Here is a 21,475-nt window from a genome sequence, read left to right on the forward strand (position 1 = left end):
TCATGTTAAACTTTTATTCATCCGTAAGTCAACATAACTCCAAAAACTACTTAAATAGGAAGCATGTGTTGGTGAAATATAGTCTATCTATGTAAGGTGCCAGAAGAACTTTATTTTTTTATTTATTTTTTTAAGGACAATCACAAAGAAGGCAACGCTTTGAAAGAGATGGCAACACTATTTCTTTTCGATCAGTTTATCTATCAATATTTAAGACAAAGTTATAAGTTATTTTAAAGTAATTCTTTTAACAATAGATTGTATGTTAGGTATATAAGGTTGTCTGATGATTGGTACGTTGTCTGATCCATTCAGAGTGAAGCGTCTGGGATACTTTGACCACACACAGCGGCAGCTGGGCGAGAGAGCTCTCTATGTCTTTCCCGCTAAAGGAGACGCAACACGAATCACCTGCGAGGGCCCTGAGGGGGCACCGGTTTTACCTGAGGACCCAGTCATCCGAAAGGTGAGGTGGATTCACATATCCTAACTTTTGCTACAAACTCTCTAACTGAAACAGAAAAACTACCCGGCAACAGAGTCTAATCAGATGCCTTCACCTTCCTGTGAGGGTGCGACTAAAGTTTGATTTACACCCTTTTTTTTTTTTTTTTTTTTTAATTAATTAATTTTTTTTGGAGTTAGTGATGTCTCCATTTTTGTTTTTGCAGGTCAAACGAATGTTTAAAAAGCAGCCAGGAAAGAAGGCGACGGAGAGCACAGAATCGCAGTCCAACAGTGTGCAGACGGCTGGGAAAACGGACGAAGCTGAAGGTGACTTTGCAGGTTTATTTTTCTGCCTTTGTTATCCATGTGAAGAGCAGGCAGATGAAATTGCCAGGCGTGTCAGGCATGCACTTATGAGTTGCAGCTTCAGCTGAGTTTCTGTGTCATTCAGTTAATTGAACCCAACAGTGGCTCTGTGGCAGATTTTAACCTTGCATCCTTCTGGTTTAGAACATTTATGATGCTATATTGCTCATCCTATATTGAATCCTTTCCTGTGCGAGGTCTTTACATTTATCCGTGAGTCAGACATCTACCCGTGAGTGATTGGTAATAAACTTGCGAATTCACTGTCACTGTGATCACGTGGATCCCCTAAAGGAAAATTGCAGCGGTGTAGCAGGGGGTACACAATAGCTTCTTTAAGTAGTGCTTTAATACCTTGCTTGTCATGTTACATGATGAAGCATAAATTCTCTTGATCCTAGACTCCATTGGAGTTTCTTCATTGTCTTTTGTTCCTTATATATTTATATAGGCATTGGTAAGGTTTTGATTGACCTGAGATTTTAAATCCTACACCACAGGGGGATTTGACTGTTCTACTTTGCTTAGTAGTTGTTTTGGACAAAAGAGTCTGCCAAAACCATGCATGTAAATGACTGATCGATGTGAGCAGAGACATTATTCCCATGTCAGTTTTTTCCTCCTGCCGGCTAAGATCACATTTGCAGAGAAAACTTTGATTTATTGTCTGGTAAAGTCCTTCAGGGGTGGATGTTTATGTTCAGAAACTAATGAGGGCAGATCAAATTGGCAATGGAGTTCACCGCATGAGTCACCAAACTAAGCCCTGCAGTGTCCACCATGATTCATAGCTTCAAATATGAAACTCCTTTTTTTCCCTTTTTTTTCCTGCTTGTTTTGTGATTGTTCCTACTATAATTATAAAAATATATAGTTTTAAATATATCTGTGTGTGTATATATAATATAATGTGTGTGTGTGTGTGTGTGTGTGTGTGTATATGTATGTGTGTGTGTATATATATATATATATATATATATATATATATATATATATATATATATATACAGGAGTGCAGAATTATTAGGCAAATGAGTATTTTGACCACATCATCCTCGTTATGCATGTTGTCTTACTCCAAGCTGTATAGGCTGGAAAGCCTACTACCAATTAAGCATATTAGGTGATGTGCATCTCTGTAATGAGAAGGGTGTGGTCTAATGACATCAACACCCTATATCAGGTGTGCATAATTATTAGGCAACTTCCTTTCCTTTGGCAAAATGGGTCAAAAGAAGGACTTGACAGGCTCAGAAAAGTCAAAAATAGTGAGATATATTGCAGAGGGATGCAGCAGTCTTAAAATAGCCAAGCTTCTGAAGCGTGATCATCGAACAATCAAGCGTTTCATTCAAAATAGTCAACAGGGTCGCAAGAAGCGTGTGGAAAACCAAGGCGCAAAATAACTGCCCGTGAACTGAGAAAAGTCAAGCGTGCAGCTGCCAAGATGCCACTTGCCACCAGTTTGGCCATATTTCAGAGCTGCAACATCACTGAGTGCCCAAAAGCACAAGGTGTGCAATACTCAGAGACATGGCCAAGGTAAGAAAGGCAGAAAGTCGACCACCACTGAACAAGACACACAAGCTGAAACGTCAAGACTGGGCCAAGAAATATCTCAAGACTGATTTTTCTAAGGTTTTATGGACTGATGAAATGAGAGTGAGTCTTGATGGGCCAGATGGATGGGCCCGTGGCTGGATTGGTAAAGGGCAGAGAGCTCCAGTCCGACTCAGACGCCAGCAAGGTGGAGGTGGAGTACTGGTTTGGGCTGGTATCATCAAAGATGAGCTTGTGGGGCCTTTTCGGGTTGAGGATGGAGTCAAGCTGAACTCCCAGTCCTACTGCCAGTTTCTGGAAGACACCTTCTTCAAGCAGTGGTACAGGAAGAAGTCTGCATCCTTCAAGAAAAACATGATTTTCATGCAGGACAATGCTCCATCACACCGTCCAAGTACTCCACAGCGTGGCTGGCAAGAAAGGGTATAAAAGAAGAAAATCTAATGATATGGCCTCCTTGTTCACCTGATCTGAACCCCATTGAGAACCTGTGGTCCATCATCAAATGTGCGATTTACAAGGAGGAAAACAGTACACCTCTCTGAACAGTGTCTGGGAGGCTGTGGTTGCTGCTGCACGCAATGTTGATGGTGAACAGATCAAAACACTGACAGAATCCATGGATGGCAGGCTTTTGAGTGTCCTTGCAAAGAAAGGTGGCTATATTGGTCACTGATTTGTTTTTGTTTGGTTTTGAATGTCAGAAATGTATATTTGTGAATGTTGAGATGTTATATTGGTTTCACTGGTAAAAATAAATAATTGAAATGGGTATAAATTTGTTTTTTGTTAAGTTGCCTAATAATTATGCACAGTAATAGTCACCTGCACACACAGATATCCCCCTAAAATAGCTAAAACTAAAAACTACTTCCAAAAATATTCAGCTTTGATATTAATGAGTTTTTTGTGTTCATTGAGAACATGGTTGTTGTTCAAATTAAATCCTCAAATAAAATTAATCCTCAAAAATACAACTTGCCTAATAATTCTGCACTCCCTGTATATATATATATGTGTGTGTGTGTGTGTATATATACACACACACATATATATATATATATATATATATATATGTGTGTGTGTGTGTGTGTAAAAATTAATTTTCTTTTTTAATTTTGCTCTGATGCTGTATTATCTACATGCAAATAAAATCATACTCTGCTTTGTTGAATTGTTCAGAATGTCCAGTTTTAGATTATTGCTTTGGTTTTTTACTATAGAACCTACTTGTCTATTAAAAGTGACAAAAAAGAGGTCAAAAAGCTAAAATCAGGTTTCTCAGTGAAACACTTTGGGATTGCTCCACTCAAACGGTCTTAGCATGTCTGTGTGGCAAAAAGATTGAAGATGAAATGGTTTGTCAAGTTTTTTAGGTGAAAATATGTTTCTGAATTAATTTGTAAGTTTTAGAAATTGAATTATATAAACAAGTTAAACCTTGCATTTCAATTAAAGTCTGTTATGATGTAGGTATGAACTAATCTGGTTTACATATTTTCAACAGCACAACAATCTGAGGCACCTCATGACCATACGGAAGAAAATTCTGTGCCAAAACGCTCCAATAATGGCCTTGTCCCAAATGAGGCTGATGAGAAAGCAAGAGACCAAGAGCCCACCGTACCCCAGGCACAGTGGCCACTTCTCGGGGAGCTGGAGTCGGACGAGGACGCCGCAGAGGACACAGATGACACAAGTTCCATTACGTCCTCAGCCAGCTCTACAGCCTCACTGCACAGCGGCCAGAGCAGAAAGAAGAGCATTCCTCTGTCAATCCGCAACCTGAAAAGGAAACACAAGAAAAAGAAGACCAAGTTCTCCAGAGAGTTCAAACCTGGAGACAGGTGAGTACAATCCTTCTGAACTGAGACAAACCGGATATGTTGTATGAAATAACAATATTATTAGGTGTAATGTGGTGTAAATTGTGACCAGTTCAAAATCCAACATCCTGAATACACTCATTCAAGTGAGCTATTTATCTCTGAATTCACTTGTGTCTCAGTTCTGTGTGATGCAGTGGTGGACGAAGTACATAAAGCATGTACTTGAGTAAAAGTAAAGATACAGTAGGTAAAAGTGCTCCCTTTAAACTTTCACTTGAGCAATAGTACAAATGTATTTGTTACTTTCAGAACACCAATCTACTAATACAATTATATTATTGAGTTAAACAACTGATTGATATCTAATAAATTATCATGAGCCCAAAACCTTCTTTTTCACGACTTCAAAAAAATCACGTAAATAAGGCCACAGGTGTTGTGGCAAGTTAGAATCAGTAGTTTCTTCCATCGTTTATTCCTCTCAAAGTGTTCTGCTTGCTGTTGAACTGATGCTGAACTGTATGTTCCACCAACGGCCAATGGCATTTGTAGCTTGAAAGATGCCTTGGGTGAACCACGTTTCCCCCACTGATTAGTTTCAGCTTTGAACAGCTCCTCTCTGCTTCAGCTACTGTCACTAAATAGGTGCACACTCCCGACTAGGCTCATTGACCATGACACGATATAATAATTGATGCGACCATGGAAATAAGTGGTTAAAAAAACTAGCAATTATTGTTATTTATTTATTTATTTTTTTGCATGAACGCCCCCCGATCTTCATTACCTACCTAATGGGAGAATTTAAAGCTTCAAGTGTCTGATGTTATTCTTCTGACCCAAAGAGCTAGTCTAATCATCAGCAATGATGTAATGCAAAAATATGAAGAGCTAATTATGTACTTGAATAAGAATAAGGGTGTTTAGACAATCATGTCTCTGGTAATGAAGCATCATGTTTATGCCCTTGACTCTGAGGCAAAATCTCTGACCTTTTAGCTATTTATATTTTCTCAATGTAAATAAGGACACAATTTGAAGTCAGCCTTCTTCATTTTCAATGAAGTGAGTGCAAGTTGTGCTAACAAGTCAAAGTTTTACGATCCCTTCACAAGAAACTCTTCTCTTCATTCCTAGTGTCCACACAAGCTAATTAGCATTCCTAGGAACAGACAGACCATGACTTTGGTTTATGTACAAAGACAGTGGTGCATTTAACACAGAGAAATCTATGAAGAATTGTGTGTTACTTTAAAAAAAAAAATATATAGCAAATTAAAAATTTCTGTTGTGAAAAACCAATAGGGTTGAGTTTTTCCCCTTTCTTCTGTTGTGAAGTAAAGAAAAAATGCTTGTGACAGCTTTATGAACCTGCTTTTCCCCCAGGCAACTGGAACGAAAAACTGATAACTCTGATATGAAATCTGCATGTCCCGAGCACCCGAGTTATGATTTGTCTTCACTTATAATACAAGTATTATTTTTATATTTTTAAAGCCCAAGAAATAAAGTACTCTACTGAACATTTTTACTTTTGCTCTCCTTCCATGGCAATGGTAGACATGGTTAACAAAATTACGATAGTCTTGTCAAAGAGTAATGCATTAGATACCTGAAGCTGGAGAAAAAGATATAGAAAAATTAATATATTCAGCAATTTTTTGAGTAGTAATATAAATAAATGTGAATGCAGCAAACAGATTATACACAGTATTCTGAAAATATATGAATACAATGAATGCAATAATAGGGTTTCTGTTTGAGACAAGAAATTTTAATTTGCACTGGGATTCTACAGGAAACAAACGCTGTGCAAGTTGGTGGTTTTTAGTTTTATTCTTAAGTAGAAAGTCATTAAAGTGCAGTCCTGCAAGAGGTATTTAGTAGTAACTTAGTCAGTGACTGGTCAGTGTCCTAGTGGTTTTTGCATAATCTGCAGTTTGTTTGTATTTTGGCAAATAAAACCAAGAAAGTTTGGTGTTATGGTGAAAAGATATTAGCCCGAAACTCTGGTTAAAACCAGTTGTGGACTTGTGTGATGTAGCCGAGTATGAGGAACTGTCAGAACTAACATCTAATTACGACGTTGCAGCATTCCTGACACTTTTCCCCTCTACCACATGTGGGAAATATGGAAGATTTGAGATTTGAAAGTGTCTTACTTGGATATACAATATAGGTACACTGGGTGAAATGCTTGATCTGAGAGAGTCTCTCTGAGCTCTCTAGCCAGTGCAGCATCTCTTTATCAGCTGCAGTAGGGGATATTTAACACCCTGTGCCACACACAGACTTGTTTATTGACCGTTTTTTTGTGTTCTCAGTGTCTCACAATGTCTCTGGCCTTGTTCGAAATGTCAGTAAGTGTCTTTACACACTCACTACCTGTTGAAACTTGGTTTCTAATGTGCGAACAAAGATTTAAAAAGATCACTTAAAATAGAAAGAGACCAAAAAAAGCCTCAGCTGGGCCAGAGCTCCCATTTTCCACTGTCCCAAATTTCATCCTGTTTCTGTTTCTCAGAGGAGAGAAACTGTTGGCACAGCTGAGCTTAAAATAGCAGTTAGTGTGTGTGGTGATGTATAGAATCAGCTGTCCTTGTATAAACAGAAGTGTTGAAGTTGTTAGAATTTAATAAGCTTGCTCATGTGTATGTGTGCGTGCTCGTGTAGAGTGGCTGTGGAGGTCGTTTCCACGGTTACCTCAGCTGATGTCATGTGGAAGGACGGTCGACTAGAGACGGGAATCCGTTCGAACGACCTCATCCCAATCCAGCACCTGGACAACCACGAGTTCTGCCCTGGAGACTATGTGGTGGACAAACGCAGTGAGTGCTACACTTGTTCATTTAGGGCATACCTCTATTTAAACAACTTTTTGTCCAGAAAAGTTCAAACTTGCTCATAATTTGTGTTTTTCCTGCTTAAATGAAATATGTACTCGTGGTCATATTTTTGCTAGTTCATTTATTAAAAAAATAAAAATAAAGTGAAAAATGATACCTGACTAATTTTGTACAAAAAAATCAAGATTTGCGGTCATTTAATTTTTTTTTTTTGCTTTTTACTTTTTTGTACAGGGCTAATATAGTTAATAAAGACTCAATGCATTTTTTTCTATTTACATGTCTTATACTGCTTCTCATTAATGTCTCAAAGATTTGCGGAAGTGTCTGTAATTTTTAAATAAACAGAAAATCCACCCTAAATGATTTGTGAGAAAGTTCATTTGGTATCAAATGTTTGATTTTTGAAGGCCAAGCGCTGCAAGACCCGAGTGTGTATGGTGTGATTCAGAGAGGAGACCACAAGGCCAGGACATGTGTGGTGAAGTGGATCAAACTGAACGCTGCAGGAGATGATGTGGAGGTGAGAGCATTGTTTTCCCCTCGCATCTTTCCCCCTCATCCCTCACTTTTTGTTTTTTAAAGCGATAGACAGTGAGCTATATTCAGGTTTGGTTTTTTTTGTATTGCCCAGGTGATTGGTGAAGAGGAAGATGTCAGTGTTTACGATATATCAGATCACCCTGACTTCCACTTTCACACCACAGACATCGTCATACGGATAGGCAACTCCGGCTCAGATGAATTCAGTGATGAAGTAAAGTATCTTTCATGTTTTAATACTTTAGGCTTAATAATAGTGCTGTGGGTTAAATTCAAGTTGGGGGTCAAGTGTACAGCATGCACAGTGCTGTACACTGTACAGTGCCAAATTCGTGTCAGTTAAATCTCCCTTTATATGTCACTATTTGCTGTGCAAGTGAACTTGTTTTTAACCGAGTGGCTTTTCTGACTCTCTTGAGTCTACAGAACCATATTTCTGTCTGGTCAGCTTTATTATTCTGAAGGGGTTGGTAAATAATATGGAACCATTCTAATATTTTGGTGTTGATCTATTGTATGTGTTCTTGTTGATTTGAAAAAAAGCAGCACCATAAAAGTCTAATACAGATGTTATGATTTTTTTTTTCATGTCCAATTGACAACTCTGTTTGTTTCTGTGTTAAACTTGTATCTGTGTGTATGTGTGAACACAGAGGACTGTAGGACAGGTGTGCAGAGTTGACGTCAGCAGCAAAGTGGAGGTGGTCTGGGCTGACAACTCTAAATCTGTTGTCTTACCGCAGGTAACTATCTATCCGTTTATCCACGTTACATATTACGCCACGAGCCTTTGGCTTTTATTCATAATATGTTCTTTATTTATACAATCTTTTCATCTATTTTTAACCAGCCTTAATTGTATCCAGCTATGCATTTGTATAATACAAGATATTTAATGGCTTTCAGGCAGTATCAGTTTCAAGAATGAATGAACTGCTGTTATTCATATGCTGTAATAATAGTCTGTGACTAATCTATCCGTGTACATTATTTCAGCATCTATACAATGTTGAGTCTGAGATCGAGGAGTCGTATTACGATTCGGGCGAGGGTAGCACCAGCGGCGCTTCCTCAGAAGAATGGGAGGATGAGAGTGACAGCTGGGAGACTGATAATGGCCAGGTAGAGGAGGAGGCGGGGACAGGTGGAGAAGACTCCACCCCCAAAACAGAAGCTCTGGCAGAGGTCAAAGCTTCGACACCTAGTGCTACAGCTGGTGCAGACACACAGGGAAAACCTGCCACACCCGAACTGCCTGCAGGTATGTGAAGGAAAGAAACTCTATATACAGCCATGATGAGGTCAGTCAAGGAGCAAATGTAATTTATTAAAGTTTTATGGCACCGCCTGTACTAAATAAAGTACTTTATTTAGCTACACTTACCACACAATCGCCGCTCTATATTGCACAGCAATATAGAGCTTCCAGCGTTCCTAACACTTTTGGAATGTGTCCTGAAATTCTTCTTTTCAAAGCCTGTCAAGCACCAGTTGCACAGCTCCCGATGTACACAGGACAATATCTTTTGGCACACTGGTTGGTGCTGAAAGATTGGTGCTCCCTGTGACTGTGAGATTATAGCTCACTTATATAAAACTTCCTTCCTGTGTCCCTGGTGGTAATGTCCTTACTTTAATCATGATACAGTTCTACAAGTTCTTGTAAGGTCTGATGCATTCCAACGCTGGCAATATGTTTCTAATTCTTACAGCTGATATTTGGATGTTATAACTATTTATCATTATAAGGCTTCACCACTTCTGCATGCAGAAACAACTATGAGTGTGAGCCTCGTTATGTTGTTCATCAGGCATCAAAATTGCTTAGTCCAGACTATACTGAATAAAATATACATTTTTATAAGATCACGTTTATGTGCTGTAATAATCCAAGAGAAGTCTAATCCTCATTCATTTGCTTTTCATGATGTAGGTGGAGCACCAACAAGTGAGGAGAAGTCCAGTAAGGAGACACCACGATTGGCTTTCCGTGAGCTCAAAGAGGCCCTGAAGATCCTGGAGAGCTTAAAGAACATGACAGTGGATCAGCTGTGGACTGGCTCGCCCACCTCTCCCACTGCCGAGCCAACAGGCGCCACAGGCACAGCCACCCCAGCCGATGCCAAGCCCACAAAGGAGAAACGCTTCCTAGATGATATTAAGAAGCTTCAGGAAAACCTAAAGAAGACTCTGGACAATGTGGCCATTGCGGAAGAGCAGAAGATGGACGAGGAACGGGCATCCGCCCCTGCTGAGCCTCAGACACCGGTGCGCTCCGGGTGGCCCAGTGATACGCCTGTCCTGTGCCAGCAAAGTGGCGGCAAACCCGGCGTCACGTTTACCAGTGCCAAGGGCGAGGTTTTCTCTGTGCTTGAGTGGGCTCCAGGTACGGATTTGAAAAATGTATTATTTGCAACATGCAATAGAAGATTTCGCTTTAGATTTACTTTCTGACCCAGAAAATCTTCATTCTAAGAAAAGATAATTTCTAACAAAAAAAGGGCAGACTACCTTCCGGGTCAACACTGTGTCTAAGTGACATGTCTGTCATCAGTCACATGCCCATATCTGAAATTCTTTCATCTGATTCTTTCATACATGCTAATAAAGCTATAATATGCCTCTGGGATTTTAATAAAACATGGTGGTGCATGATTTGTTTCTATCTGTCTTCTCTAGACACCCACACATTTAAGAAGATGGAGTTCCAGCCGGCTGAAGCTAAGAAGTTCTTCAGTACAGTCAGAAAGGAGATGGCTTTGCTGGCTACGTCATTGCCTGATGGCATTATGGTCAAGACATTTGAAGACCGCATGGTGAGTTCAAAACATGATGCGAAACAGTCATTAACATTATTGCATAGCAAATTTTCAATCGTTTCAACAATCGAAAAATAATTTTATTTCAACTACATGATCATTTAAAATGTGTCAAAAGAGTTGTCTTGAAGTAGGCTGGCATCTATTTCTCAGTGTGATCATCTCAAATTAGATCTGGTTAGATCTTTATGCTACCTGGCTAGTAATGCAAAATTAATAGCAGTTATCTATTAGGATACAGAGGGTAGATACTACTTAGGATGTAGTATAATAAATCTGAGTTTTTTCTTATGGAAATTTCTAGAGAAATAGAAAAGGATGCATACTGCTTTGTAAATAAATATTTAATTCCCTACTTATTTAGGTAGCCAGTCCCTGCATATTACAAGTGTACGTGTCTCAGGTTTCTTCATTTATAGTTTGGATACCTCATTACAAACCTGACATTCTGGGATGACTGGGGCATTGTCTGGAGTTGTACTCTTGATTTTCTGACAATAGCATGAACAATTACCACTTTAAAGAACATGATAAATTGAAATCTGCTGAATTAAATCTATCCAGAAACCTTTTTAGGATATACGATGCACTTTGAGATATATATTAATCGTAGCACCTCCTAAATCTTATACTTGGGTGTCTTGTGCTTGAAGTAGTGTGTGCTAGTGTTTCATATGTTCTCTTTTTCTTCATATTTTCTTCCAGTGTTCAATTAGGTATAGTGGTGATTCTAAATTACCCCTAGCTATGAGTAAATTAATGTGTGCATACACTAATGTATAATTGGCATAACATTATAATCACTGATTGGTATCGTGATTATTTCTCCATCATGGCATCTGTTAGTCAGTGGGATACATCAGGCAGCAAGTGAACATTTTGTCTTCAAAGTTAATGTGTCAGAAGCAGGAAAAAATGGGCAAGTGTAAGGATTTTGAGGGAGTTTGACAAGGGCCAAATTGTGATGCTAGATGACTGGGTCAGAGCATCTCCAAAACTACAGCTCTTGTGGGATGTTCCCGGTCTGCAGTGCTCAGTATCTATCAGAAGTGGTCCAAGGAAGGAACAGTGGTGAACCGGCGACAGGGTCATGAGTGGACAAGGCTTATTGATGCGAAGGTTGGACTGTGGTCTGATCCAACAGATGAGCTCCTGTAGCTCAAATTGCTGAAGAAGTTACTGCTGGTTCTGATAGAAAGGTGTCACATACACAGTAAATTGCAGGGTTTGGCAGCAAAAGTGGGACCAACACAATAGTAGGCAGGTGGTCATAATGTTATGACTGATTGGCGTATGTTTGTACAGTGTGTGAATGTATATGTGTATGGCACCTGTGCGCTTACCTTCCAGGGTATATTCCTGTCTCACATGCAGTGTTCCCAGAATAGATTCCGGATTAAGCACAACCCTGTCTGGGATAAAACACTCATTCAAGATGAATAAAGGGATTTTAGGATAGAGATTAATTTCATTTCAAAATCATTTTATATCTTTCACCGTTTCTGTGCAAGGAATCGCCTCTGGCTTTCAAACTATTTCAAACACGTGTCTCTTTTTCCAGGACCTGTTTTCAGCTCTAATCAAGGGTCCAACACGCACACCATATGAGGATGGCCTCTTCTTATTTGACATCCAGTTGCCCAATATCTACCCTGCTGTACCACCACTATTCCGTTACCTGTCACAGTGCAGCGGACGCCTCAACCCAAACCTTTACGACAATGGCAAAGTGTGTGTGAGCCTGCTAGGCACATGGATTGGCAAGGTAAAAGTCCTGCCACTCGTTCAGTTTTTTTCTGGCTTTTTACTCCTTTATGTGTGTCATGTGTCACAGCTGTTTTTAAACACCCTCTCATTAGCTGGAGCAATTTAGCACACCTACATAGCACTAGTGTGTACCAACAGCCAAGAGGGAAGGAATGTGTATTGGGATTTATTACAGTAACACACAGTGTAGCTGCAACCTCAACGTGTAACGTGAAGCAGTTTCATAAGTAATATAGATTATTTTGTAAGGCAGAATGTAAATGCTTTCATGTTGAGGTGCTTGATTAAAAGAGGGAAAACTGATAAGAGGCAAAATTAAACAGTATAATAAGATGGTGCTGAATTTCAAAGATTTCTAGGAAGTTAATATAGGAGAGTAACCATGAAATGATAAAAGCCCATGTGTTTTGCTTCAAAAACTTAATTTGTTGCAGCACTTTACCTTCTGATCCTGTTTTAATCTTTATATTTTATAGCAGATTTTTTTTGTATTCCCAGGGCACAGAGAGGTGGACGAGCAAGTCAAGTCTCCTGCAGGTGCTTATATCTATTCAAGGTCAGTTACTGCTCTGCTTTATCAAGTAATTGGAATATGTTTAGGACAAACCAGCATGTATATATAGACATCGTAAGTTCAGTGGGGCTAACAAGTGGTTGGAAAACTGTGTTCACATCACATCGTGTGCACAGGATCTGCACTATATCAGCAGCAATGCAGTATCAATGTATTTCTACTAAAGTTGTTTAAACCATGTTTCACTCCAGGCCTGATTTTGGTCAATGAGCCTTACTACAACGAGGCAGGCTTTGACAGTGACCGCGGCCTGCAGGAGGGTTATGAAAACAGTCGTTGCTACAACGAGATGGCCCTCATCAAGATGGTGCAGTCCATGTCGCAGCTTCTGGCACAGCCGATCGAGGTGTTTCAGCAGGAAATCCGTCAGCACTTCTGCACCAGCGGCTGGAGACTTGTGCACCGAATCGAGTCCTGGCTGGAGTTGGACACGGCCGTGTCTGAACGTGGCGCTCGAAACACCAGCACCATGCGGGCTGAGCCTCTGGACGAAGAGGCTCCTGAGGCACTGGTGCACAGCAGTCCTACAGGCAAACCTGAGTCCAGAGGTGAGGAGGAGCTTGAAGACTCTGGTCTCGGTGCATCCAAGGACCACAACCTGAGCTCCGATTTGGACGGCTCTAAAGGGGCAGAGCCAGCACAGCAGGGCGGCAAAGCGGCACAGGAGTCTCAGCCGGCTGTCAGACCGAAGAAGCGGAGACGGAGCTACCGCAGCTTCCTCCCTGAGCGTAGCGGCTACCCGGACATCGGCTTCCCGCTCTTTCCTCTCTCAAAAGGCTTTGTTAAGAGCGTGCGTGGCGTCTTGTTTCAGTATCGTGCTGCATTGAACGCCGCTGGCATCCCCGAAGAGAAATAATCACACATCTACTCATCACATCTTTCATCTTTATCTCTTTCCTTCGCACTCATTCCCTTTAATCCGCTGACCTCCAGCGAGGCTATGCCCCCTTTGCTAGCCAAGCACGGGTTTGATGATTATTTTTTTGTTTCCATAATCATTAAGCCGTTTTGTCCCATAATTCCTAAATAAATTTCTAATAAATAGTTGCTGTGAATACGCCTCTTTCATATCGACTCTGGTCTCTCAGGGAGATATTGCGATACCTGAAGCGCATTGAGGAGGAGGAAGAGGAGGATGATAGAAGAACTATGTGGAGTTTTAGTGATTTGTGAGGTAATGCCTAGGAGCTGGGACTGATGCACCATTTAACACCGAACGGGCGTCATCTTGAATCCTGAGCCAGGAGACCAAAACTGCCGGAGAGGACATGTCACACTACTGAAACATGCAAAGGTTTTTGCACAAAATTCATTGTTAATGACTGCTGGGTAAAAAAAAAAAAAACATTAGTGTTGCTTGACAGTTTTGCCTCATGTATTCACCCCCCCCACGAGCGTGCGCACACACACTCGCGCACAAACACACCTTCACGTATACCGAATGTCATAAAACTGCCCAAATGTGGCCGTGAGCCTGATAATCAGTTAGTATGCCTGGTTACCAAGTTTACATGCAAAAACATATAAGACACAGTAAACTCTTTCTATTATCATAACCAGATTATTTTATTTTATTTTTTAAACTAATTTACCACCGAGACCTCGCTGTATGTATCTCGTTTCTGCCTTCTCTTTAAGCTCACTCCATTCATGTACAATACATTTTACACTTTTTTATAAGGGAAAAAAAAACTACACAGTTTTGCTACAACAATGATTTATAATCCATGAGCGGGTGTTCAAAAATGTGTTCAAAAACTTCACGAGAGGAGCCTTCAGAGATCTGGGCTTCAACAAAGCGCGTAGACACGATCCTTACATCTTTCTCTCTCTCTCTCTCTTTTATTATACAGTTTCTGTAACATACTGCCCCACTTTAAAAATTGCCATACAATACACACTGCACATTTTCCTACCTGAAGTTATTTTCAGAAGCACAATCCCAACCGTTTCTTCATGCTGTGAAATAGTTTGATTTCATCTGTATTATTTATTAGTTTTTTTTGTTTGTTTTTTGTTTTGTTTACATACAAATGCATTTAGCACTTTTTTTTTTTTAATTATGTTGAAACAACCAGTATTCTGATGTAGCACAAAAAGGGAGGGTGAGCTTGTATGTAACACGTCTTATTATAACCACGAGGGGGCGACAGAGCAGTTTTTTTGCAGTGCAGTGTGCACGTGGTGGGTAGACGCAAGAGATACAACTGCATATCTCTGGTACGTGTCTGTGTGACTGGTGGGATATTTGTTTAGCGTAGTTGCATGTGGTTTGGCTATAAGGTCTTAAGTAGAAATTTAGACTGTTTTGAGATCTTCTTCCCAAATCTTGAGCATGCAGGGACAGCTTTTGACAGGACCTGTTTACAAGAGAAGACCTGTAACTGACAGCTTTCTGCTGCACGTGTTGCGGTCTGAGTGCTGTAGCACCTCTGAGCCAATGTCACATTTATTGTACATATCCTGTACGCCCCCCCTCTGAAAGCTGCCATTTTCATCGATTAAATTGACTTGAACAATCAAGTACACTGCTTCTAACCAGAAATGACCTGAATATGCTGCAAATAAATCTGTTTCTTCTCGTCTATGTTTAATTTGAAATCTAAAGTTTGCATTCGCAGGTATTTTAAAGGAAAACTGTTTCACCTGCTAGAAAATGCATTCTAGTATTACTGCAAGGGAGGAAAGCTAGTGTTGAATGACTTTTTTTTATTGGTTTACTTTTACTGGCATATTCCTTTTCTTTTTTCCCTATGTGCCATCCCTTGTTTTATTCTTTATGCTGACTAGTAAATAGATGGAAAGTAAATCTCTGATCGCTATGATTCTGCCCTTTGAGGGAACATGTTCGTTAGTGGCTGCCAGTCGCTGTATGCACCTTACAGGTATGTATTAGAATTGCATTTTTCACTTCCTGAGTGTATATAAACATTTTAAATATGGTACACTCGGATGCAAAATAGAGGTCTAGAACAACTCTTTAAAAAAAACCCTGACCATTGGAAAGTACTGCTGTGTATATTTAGATGTAGTTTATTAGGGTTTTTTTTTTTCCTGTGTTTCCTGACACAGTTCGACTGTATTATAGCAGGGATCAGTGGCTCCATTACACGCTTATCCAGTTGGATTTTGTTGGGTATAATGGCACTGATATTTGCCTCAGTTTGTAATTGCTTTCCAGTGTTCCAGAGCAGCAAAATGCATTAAACTTCATGCTCCACTGGCTCTTTAGAGGTAGCCCAAGTTTATCTTCCTCCTGACCTTTCCAGCAGTGCAGTTCATCTCCATTCATTCTGCTTTTTGCAATCTTACACAACAGATTTTTATTTTTATTTTAGGCTATTTGGGATTTGGTTTAAATGCTGCTTCTTTCCAGCCCTGTGGAACTACAATAATTAGGACTCGGTTTAGACAGTGTCCCATGTTAAACCCCTTTATTACTGTGACTGTTTCCTGCTGTTATATTCTGCCCACTTACCTTTGACTTCCAACCCTCTTGATTTCTGCTCCTATGAAAATAAATGTGAAGTCTTGAAACAAATCAAGCACATGAAGCTCTGACCTGTTTTCTCGCATCCGTTGTAGAAAGACCACCTTCAATCCTGTTGTTGAGAAACAACAGCCAAAGCATGTAATGTCGCTTTAAGCCTTATGGCTGCTCACAAAACTTGACTGTATAATATAAAACATTTCCACAGTGGCCTGTATTGGTAAACTTAAAAAAACAAAACAAAAAAAACAAGGTTTGTAGCCTGATTTCCTCTGTACAGAAGTCATGACTATATATAAATACATAGATTATATATATTTAACAAACATGAGTTCAAAGTGATTAATGTGAATGCTTGGGGCATATTAATTGCGGAGTGTGTGTATTACTTGTGTGTATTTTCTTTTGGTTCCTTTGTATTTTTTTAATAATTTATTTTGGTTGCATTAAAAACTTCAAATGTATAAAATGAAGCATTAAACTCTTGGCGAGCAGAACCAGAGAGTCTTTACGTTTCTTTATCTTGAGCACACAAACACACAAAAAAAATACATAAATAAATACCACCCTGTATAGAACTATAAAAAAACCACAGCACAATTTTACAAGGAGGATTTTATTTTTGCATGCTGTGACTCCAGTGATGCTCACAGGGAGAGATGCACATTTACCACTCTAAAATATATCCCAGTTTCATTTCTCAGGGGACAATACTATAGACATGAAACTGGGATATATTTTAGAGTGGTAAATGTGCAGCTTGTATAGCAGTATAAATGTACTGTCCTCTAAAAACAACTCAACATACAGCTATTACTGTCCAAATAACTGGCAACAAATGTGAATACACCCTAAGTGATAACATCTGTACGTCATGTAACCGTGCAAAGCCACATGTCCTATTCATCATGTTCATGTTTTTGTCTTCTTGACAGCATACATACAAATTTGAGTATCCTGTATTAAAGCAGTTAAAATGTTCAACATGGCACCTCATGGCAAAGAACTCTGAGGATGTAAGAGTTCGAATTGTTGCTCTACACAAAGATGGTCGAGGCTATAAGAAGATCGGTAACACCCTGTAACTCAGTTACAGTACAGTGGCCAGGGTCATACAGAGGTTTTCCATGGAACAGGCCTCGTAGGAGTCGATTAAAAGAGGTTGAGTCCCTCCTGAAGGAAACCTACAGACATGATGAAAACATAACTCTTTACTATTTCTCTTGGTAGTGGGTACCCTGTAACAGACTTCCCCTGCCAGTCATGTCAGAATCTAATTAACACAATAGTATTCAAGGAAGTACACATCAGGTCTTCGTAGACTTAGGCAGGTCACAGGGAAATGCATGACTTCTTTAGGTTAGGTGCATGCAAGGGAACATTCACAAACATTCTCTGGTGATACTGATATATTTTTTTAAATCAAACACAGAGTTAGGGTTGTGGATAATCCCCATCTCATTTATCTGCTCATTTTGTGGACACAGTAGCTTGGGGTATAGAAAAATATTTAAATCTATGATTCTGGATAGGTCTTGCTGCAACATAGCACATAGTGCATGGCGCATAGCGCATAGCACATAGCGCATAGTGCATAGCATAGTGGCGGAAAGTGTTTTCCGTACAAATCATATTAATCCTATGGCAGGGTTTCTAGGATAAGATGAAACCCTTAAACCTTAAATGATCATTTTTTATCGGCTGGGCATTTCTGATAATGTACACTGGTTGTGTTACATGCCAGAAAGTGTCAGCTGGGGAATTCTTTGGTAACCCCAAATGACATATTGCCCACTATATAATGAATTTGAGTATCATTGGAAAGAATTGCCATGGGCCTCATATTACAGGTAACAGTAACAATAACCAATGAACAGTGTTCAAATATTAAAGGAAGAACATGTATATTGCAAAACCATAAATTATACCTATACAAATGACTACCACATGGTAACTAACTCACCTTGCTTCTTGCCAATGTTACACCAGGTAGTAATTGTAATAGCAGCTTCCACCACTCTTCTTCTTCTTCTTCTTCTTCTTCTTCTTCTTCTTCTTCTTTATTCTCTATCATTCTGCATTGTTTAGTATGTTACTGGGGTGCAACTGATAAAAATGTCATATATTTTTGTTTAAAATGAATTAAAATATAGAAAACAGACAGAAAAGACAAACTTAAGTTTGTCACAAATAAAAAGAAAATAAATAAAAATAAACAAACAAACAAACAAACATAAATAAATAAATGATGCTCAGTGTGCTTGGTGTGGTATTCCTTATGTAGCGGTAGGTGGCGGTAATGCACAAATCTGTTGTTTCCAACTGCCTTAAAACTAAAAAACGAAAAAGTAGCTGTTTCAGCAGTGGTGAGTGTTTGGCTAATTTTATATAAATAGTAATGACTGTATTTATTGATCAAGTAGCAATATATTACATATTATTTAGCAAATTATATCCTGTGCCTAGTTATGCTGAAGATAAAGCTTACTTGGAAGTTCATTAGTCGAAGATTTTCAACAAAGTGTGAATTAGTGACCTCTGTTGGTCAAAAGCGTGTAGCGCAGGTTTGGCTAATATTGGCTTAATGATGGCCAGGAGATACAAACGTGATCAACTTGCCACAGGTGTTTTATGAGTCCATGAGAGCATTATACATAACATGCCACCACGGGAAGGCAGAAAATGACTGGAAACCCAAAGGGACGATTACAGTTTCCATTAAGACAAACATAATCCCCATTATAATTATTAAAATGATTACAAAGTTGTTATTATTTTAGTTATTTAGTACGGCACTATTTTAATTTTTTATTATTAAGGGTACTAGTTTTCTTGTAATTAATTGCCTATGATTAGAAAATAGTTACTTATTTTTTTTATTCTCTAATTCTGGCTTGATGAGGTGCAACAGTGTTTCACATCACATCAGTACTCTGTTATTTCACACATGGAGCGTTAATGTTGTGCTCACTGTGTGAGTCAAATTCCAGTCACAAACGAATGAATTCATAATTAAAATAATTTCTCATTTTGAGTCTATAAATGTATTGATTTTACCTTTTTTCTCCCTAAATTTTTTCTCCCTAAAAAATTTACCCTAAAAGGAAAATTCTGGGGTGAAGCTGAAGCATGTGGATTAGAGTCGTGTGGAAGTCAGAAAAGGGAGCTGATGCTCTGAGTGCAATACGATTATCTGTAAGTAACAATGTGGTTGTGAGGTCATTGTGAACAGAACTATAGTAGGCTTTGTGTCGAATATGATGTTAAGGGATTCTACATTTCAAAAGGAAATAATGATGATAATACAACAGCAGGATGGGGAAGAAATACCTTTGACTGTGGCTTGGTTGTTGGTGCCACACATGCTGGATTGATTGTCTCTGTAACTCACACACAGCACTGAAAGAGAGAGGTCAGAGGAGATTGAACAGACTGGTCCAAGCTGACAGAAGGGCGACAGTAACTGAAATCACTGTGCGTCACAACAGCGGTGTACAGAAAGGCATCTCTGTAAGCACAACACATTGAACTATGAAGTGGATGGACTACAGAAAAAGACCATCATCTACTCCCATAAGGCAAGTACAAGAAATCCAGGCCTCAGTGGACAGCCTCACCACAGTCTAATATCTACAAAAGCGAAACCATTGTCTCACTTGATTCAAATGCTCAATTTGCTAATACTTTGCATGAATGGTTTAGCCTGATCGTGATGTGGGGAATGTTCCCGTGGCACACATAAGGTCTCAAAATACGAAATGAGCATTGCTTGTATACCACAGACTATTTAAGTTTATTTTAATTTATTTTAAATTGATTTTAATCCAATCAAAACTGTTTAATGCATTTCCATGTTATGGCTTTGCACAATTTTTGTTCCCTTTAGACTGAATTATCACTGCAAATCAATAATAATCTAAATGATCACCTGTAAACAATTTTTATCCATATTAGAGTGATCTCCACCAGGATGATCAAACCCCCATCCACAAGACACAGATGTTCAATAAATGGGTTCTATGAATTAAAATCCCATACTGTGTCGTTTACACTCTCCAGATCTCAACACAGTTAAACATCTGTGTGTGATGTTTGCTCCTGAAAATGTCTAAACCATTTGGCAACTTGTGCATGATGATCATCTGAGACAAATCCACCTGATCTCACTTCCGCACCCACCCTACTCACCAGATTTGGCTCCTGTGGACTTCACCCTTTCCCTGAAGATGAAGATCCAGCTCAAAGTCTAATGTTTTGCACCACTGTGTAGATCCAGAGCAAATCTCAGAAGGTGCTCGACACGCTTCTAAAAGAAGACTTCCAGGACACATTCAACAAGTTGCAGGAACGCTGGGAGTTGCGTATTGCTAAACGTTGACAGATTAAGTACTTTCTTGTTAACAGAGCCAGACACGAAAATTTTGATATCACCTTGTAGCTTTGCAATTGGATGGAAAAATTAGGACATTTGTATAAACAGAGGCAGGTAGTCACACAGAGCTGGGCTGTCAAAGAAAAGAAAAAACAACGGCAAAGTCAATAGAGAATAGAGTTTGTTTTCTAACAAAGCAGATGGACAGGTTATGATTACCCAAATGCCAGAAAACAGATTTATGAATCTGTTTTCCCAAAGATTCGAGAATGACGGGCATTATCTTATAATACAGACATGTCAAATTTAGGGCCCTTGGGCCACTTCCAGCTCACAGATTCATAATATTCAGCCTATGAGGTACTATCATTTTTGTATTATAACGAGCCCTGCACCGTTTCCACACTTCATCCCATCTTTGTTTCCAGGATGCTCGAACACTTTGCATGTTTGGAAATACATATCAGTGTGAGCAACTTTTCTCTCTTATGAAGATGAACAAAAGCATACAAATCTCACTGATGCAGATTTTCACTTTATCCTGAGAGTTTCCACAGCACATAACTGAACCCCAAACATTAATGAACTGACAGCCTAGAAACGATGCCAAACATCCTACTCGAGCAAATGTGCATAAGAGCAGAATGTACTTCTAATTACTGTTTTATTTTCACACTTTATTCAGTATCCTGTCTGTCTTGTTCATTAAATGGTGAGTGTTTGGCCCTGTATTTAGAGGCAGTATTAATTCTCTATGATTAAGTTTTGACACCACTGTTGTGTATAAAACACGGCTCATGTGCACTCCGAGCCAGGAGGTGGCAGTAGTTCACCATAACGCTATTCAACAGAGAAACAGAAG

General features: G+C 39.3%; 1 protein-coding gene across 1 annotated transcript in view; it reads left to right on the top strand.

Annotated features, from left to right (window-relative positions):
* Nucleotides 1-13,795, top strand: part of ube2o (ubiquitin-conjugating enzyme E2O) — a 34,030-nt gene extending 20,235 nt beyond the window's left edge. Inside the window, exons 8-20 of the mRNA XM_046857025.1 lie at nucleotides 316-466; nucleotides 672-774; nucleotides 3,881-4,220; nucleotides 6,876-7,030; nucleotides 7,459-7,571; nucleotides 7,683-7,805; nucleotides 8,245-8,334; nucleotides 8,588-8,852; nucleotides 9,525-9,977; nucleotides 10,271-10,407; nucleotides 11,972-12,175; nucleotides 12,676-12,733; nucleotides 12,943-13,795. Coding sequence (XP_046712981.1) covers nucleotides 316-466; nucleotides 672-774; nucleotides 3,881-4,220; nucleotides 6,876-7,030; nucleotides 7,459-7,571; nucleotides 7,683-7,805; nucleotides 8,245-8,334; nucleotides 8,588-8,852; nucleotides 9,525-9,977; nucleotides 10,271-10,407; nucleotides 11,972-12,175; nucleotides 12,676-12,733; nucleotides 12,943-13,607 — 2,857 coding nt within the window. The 3' untranslated portion in view covers nucleotides 13,608-13,795. The remainder of the gene's footprint in view (nucleotides 1-315; nucleotides 467-671; nucleotides 775-3,880; nucleotides 4,221-6,875; nucleotides 7,031-7,458; nucleotides 7,572-7,682; nucleotides 7,806-8,244; nucleotides 8,335-8,587; nucleotides 8,853-9,524; nucleotides 9,978-10,270; nucleotides 10,408-11,971; nucleotides 12,176-12,675; nucleotides 12,734-12,942) is intronic.
* Nucleotides 13,796-21,475: the final 7,680 nt, after the last annotated feature.

This window comes from Silurus meridionalis, chromosome 1, assembly GCF_014805685.1.
Source record: "Silurus meridionalis isolate SWU-2019-XX chromosome 1, ASM1480568v1, whole genome shotgun sequence".
Lineage (NCBI taxonomy): Eukaryota > Metazoa > Chordata > Actinopteri > Siluriformes > Siluridae > Silurus > Silurus meridionalis.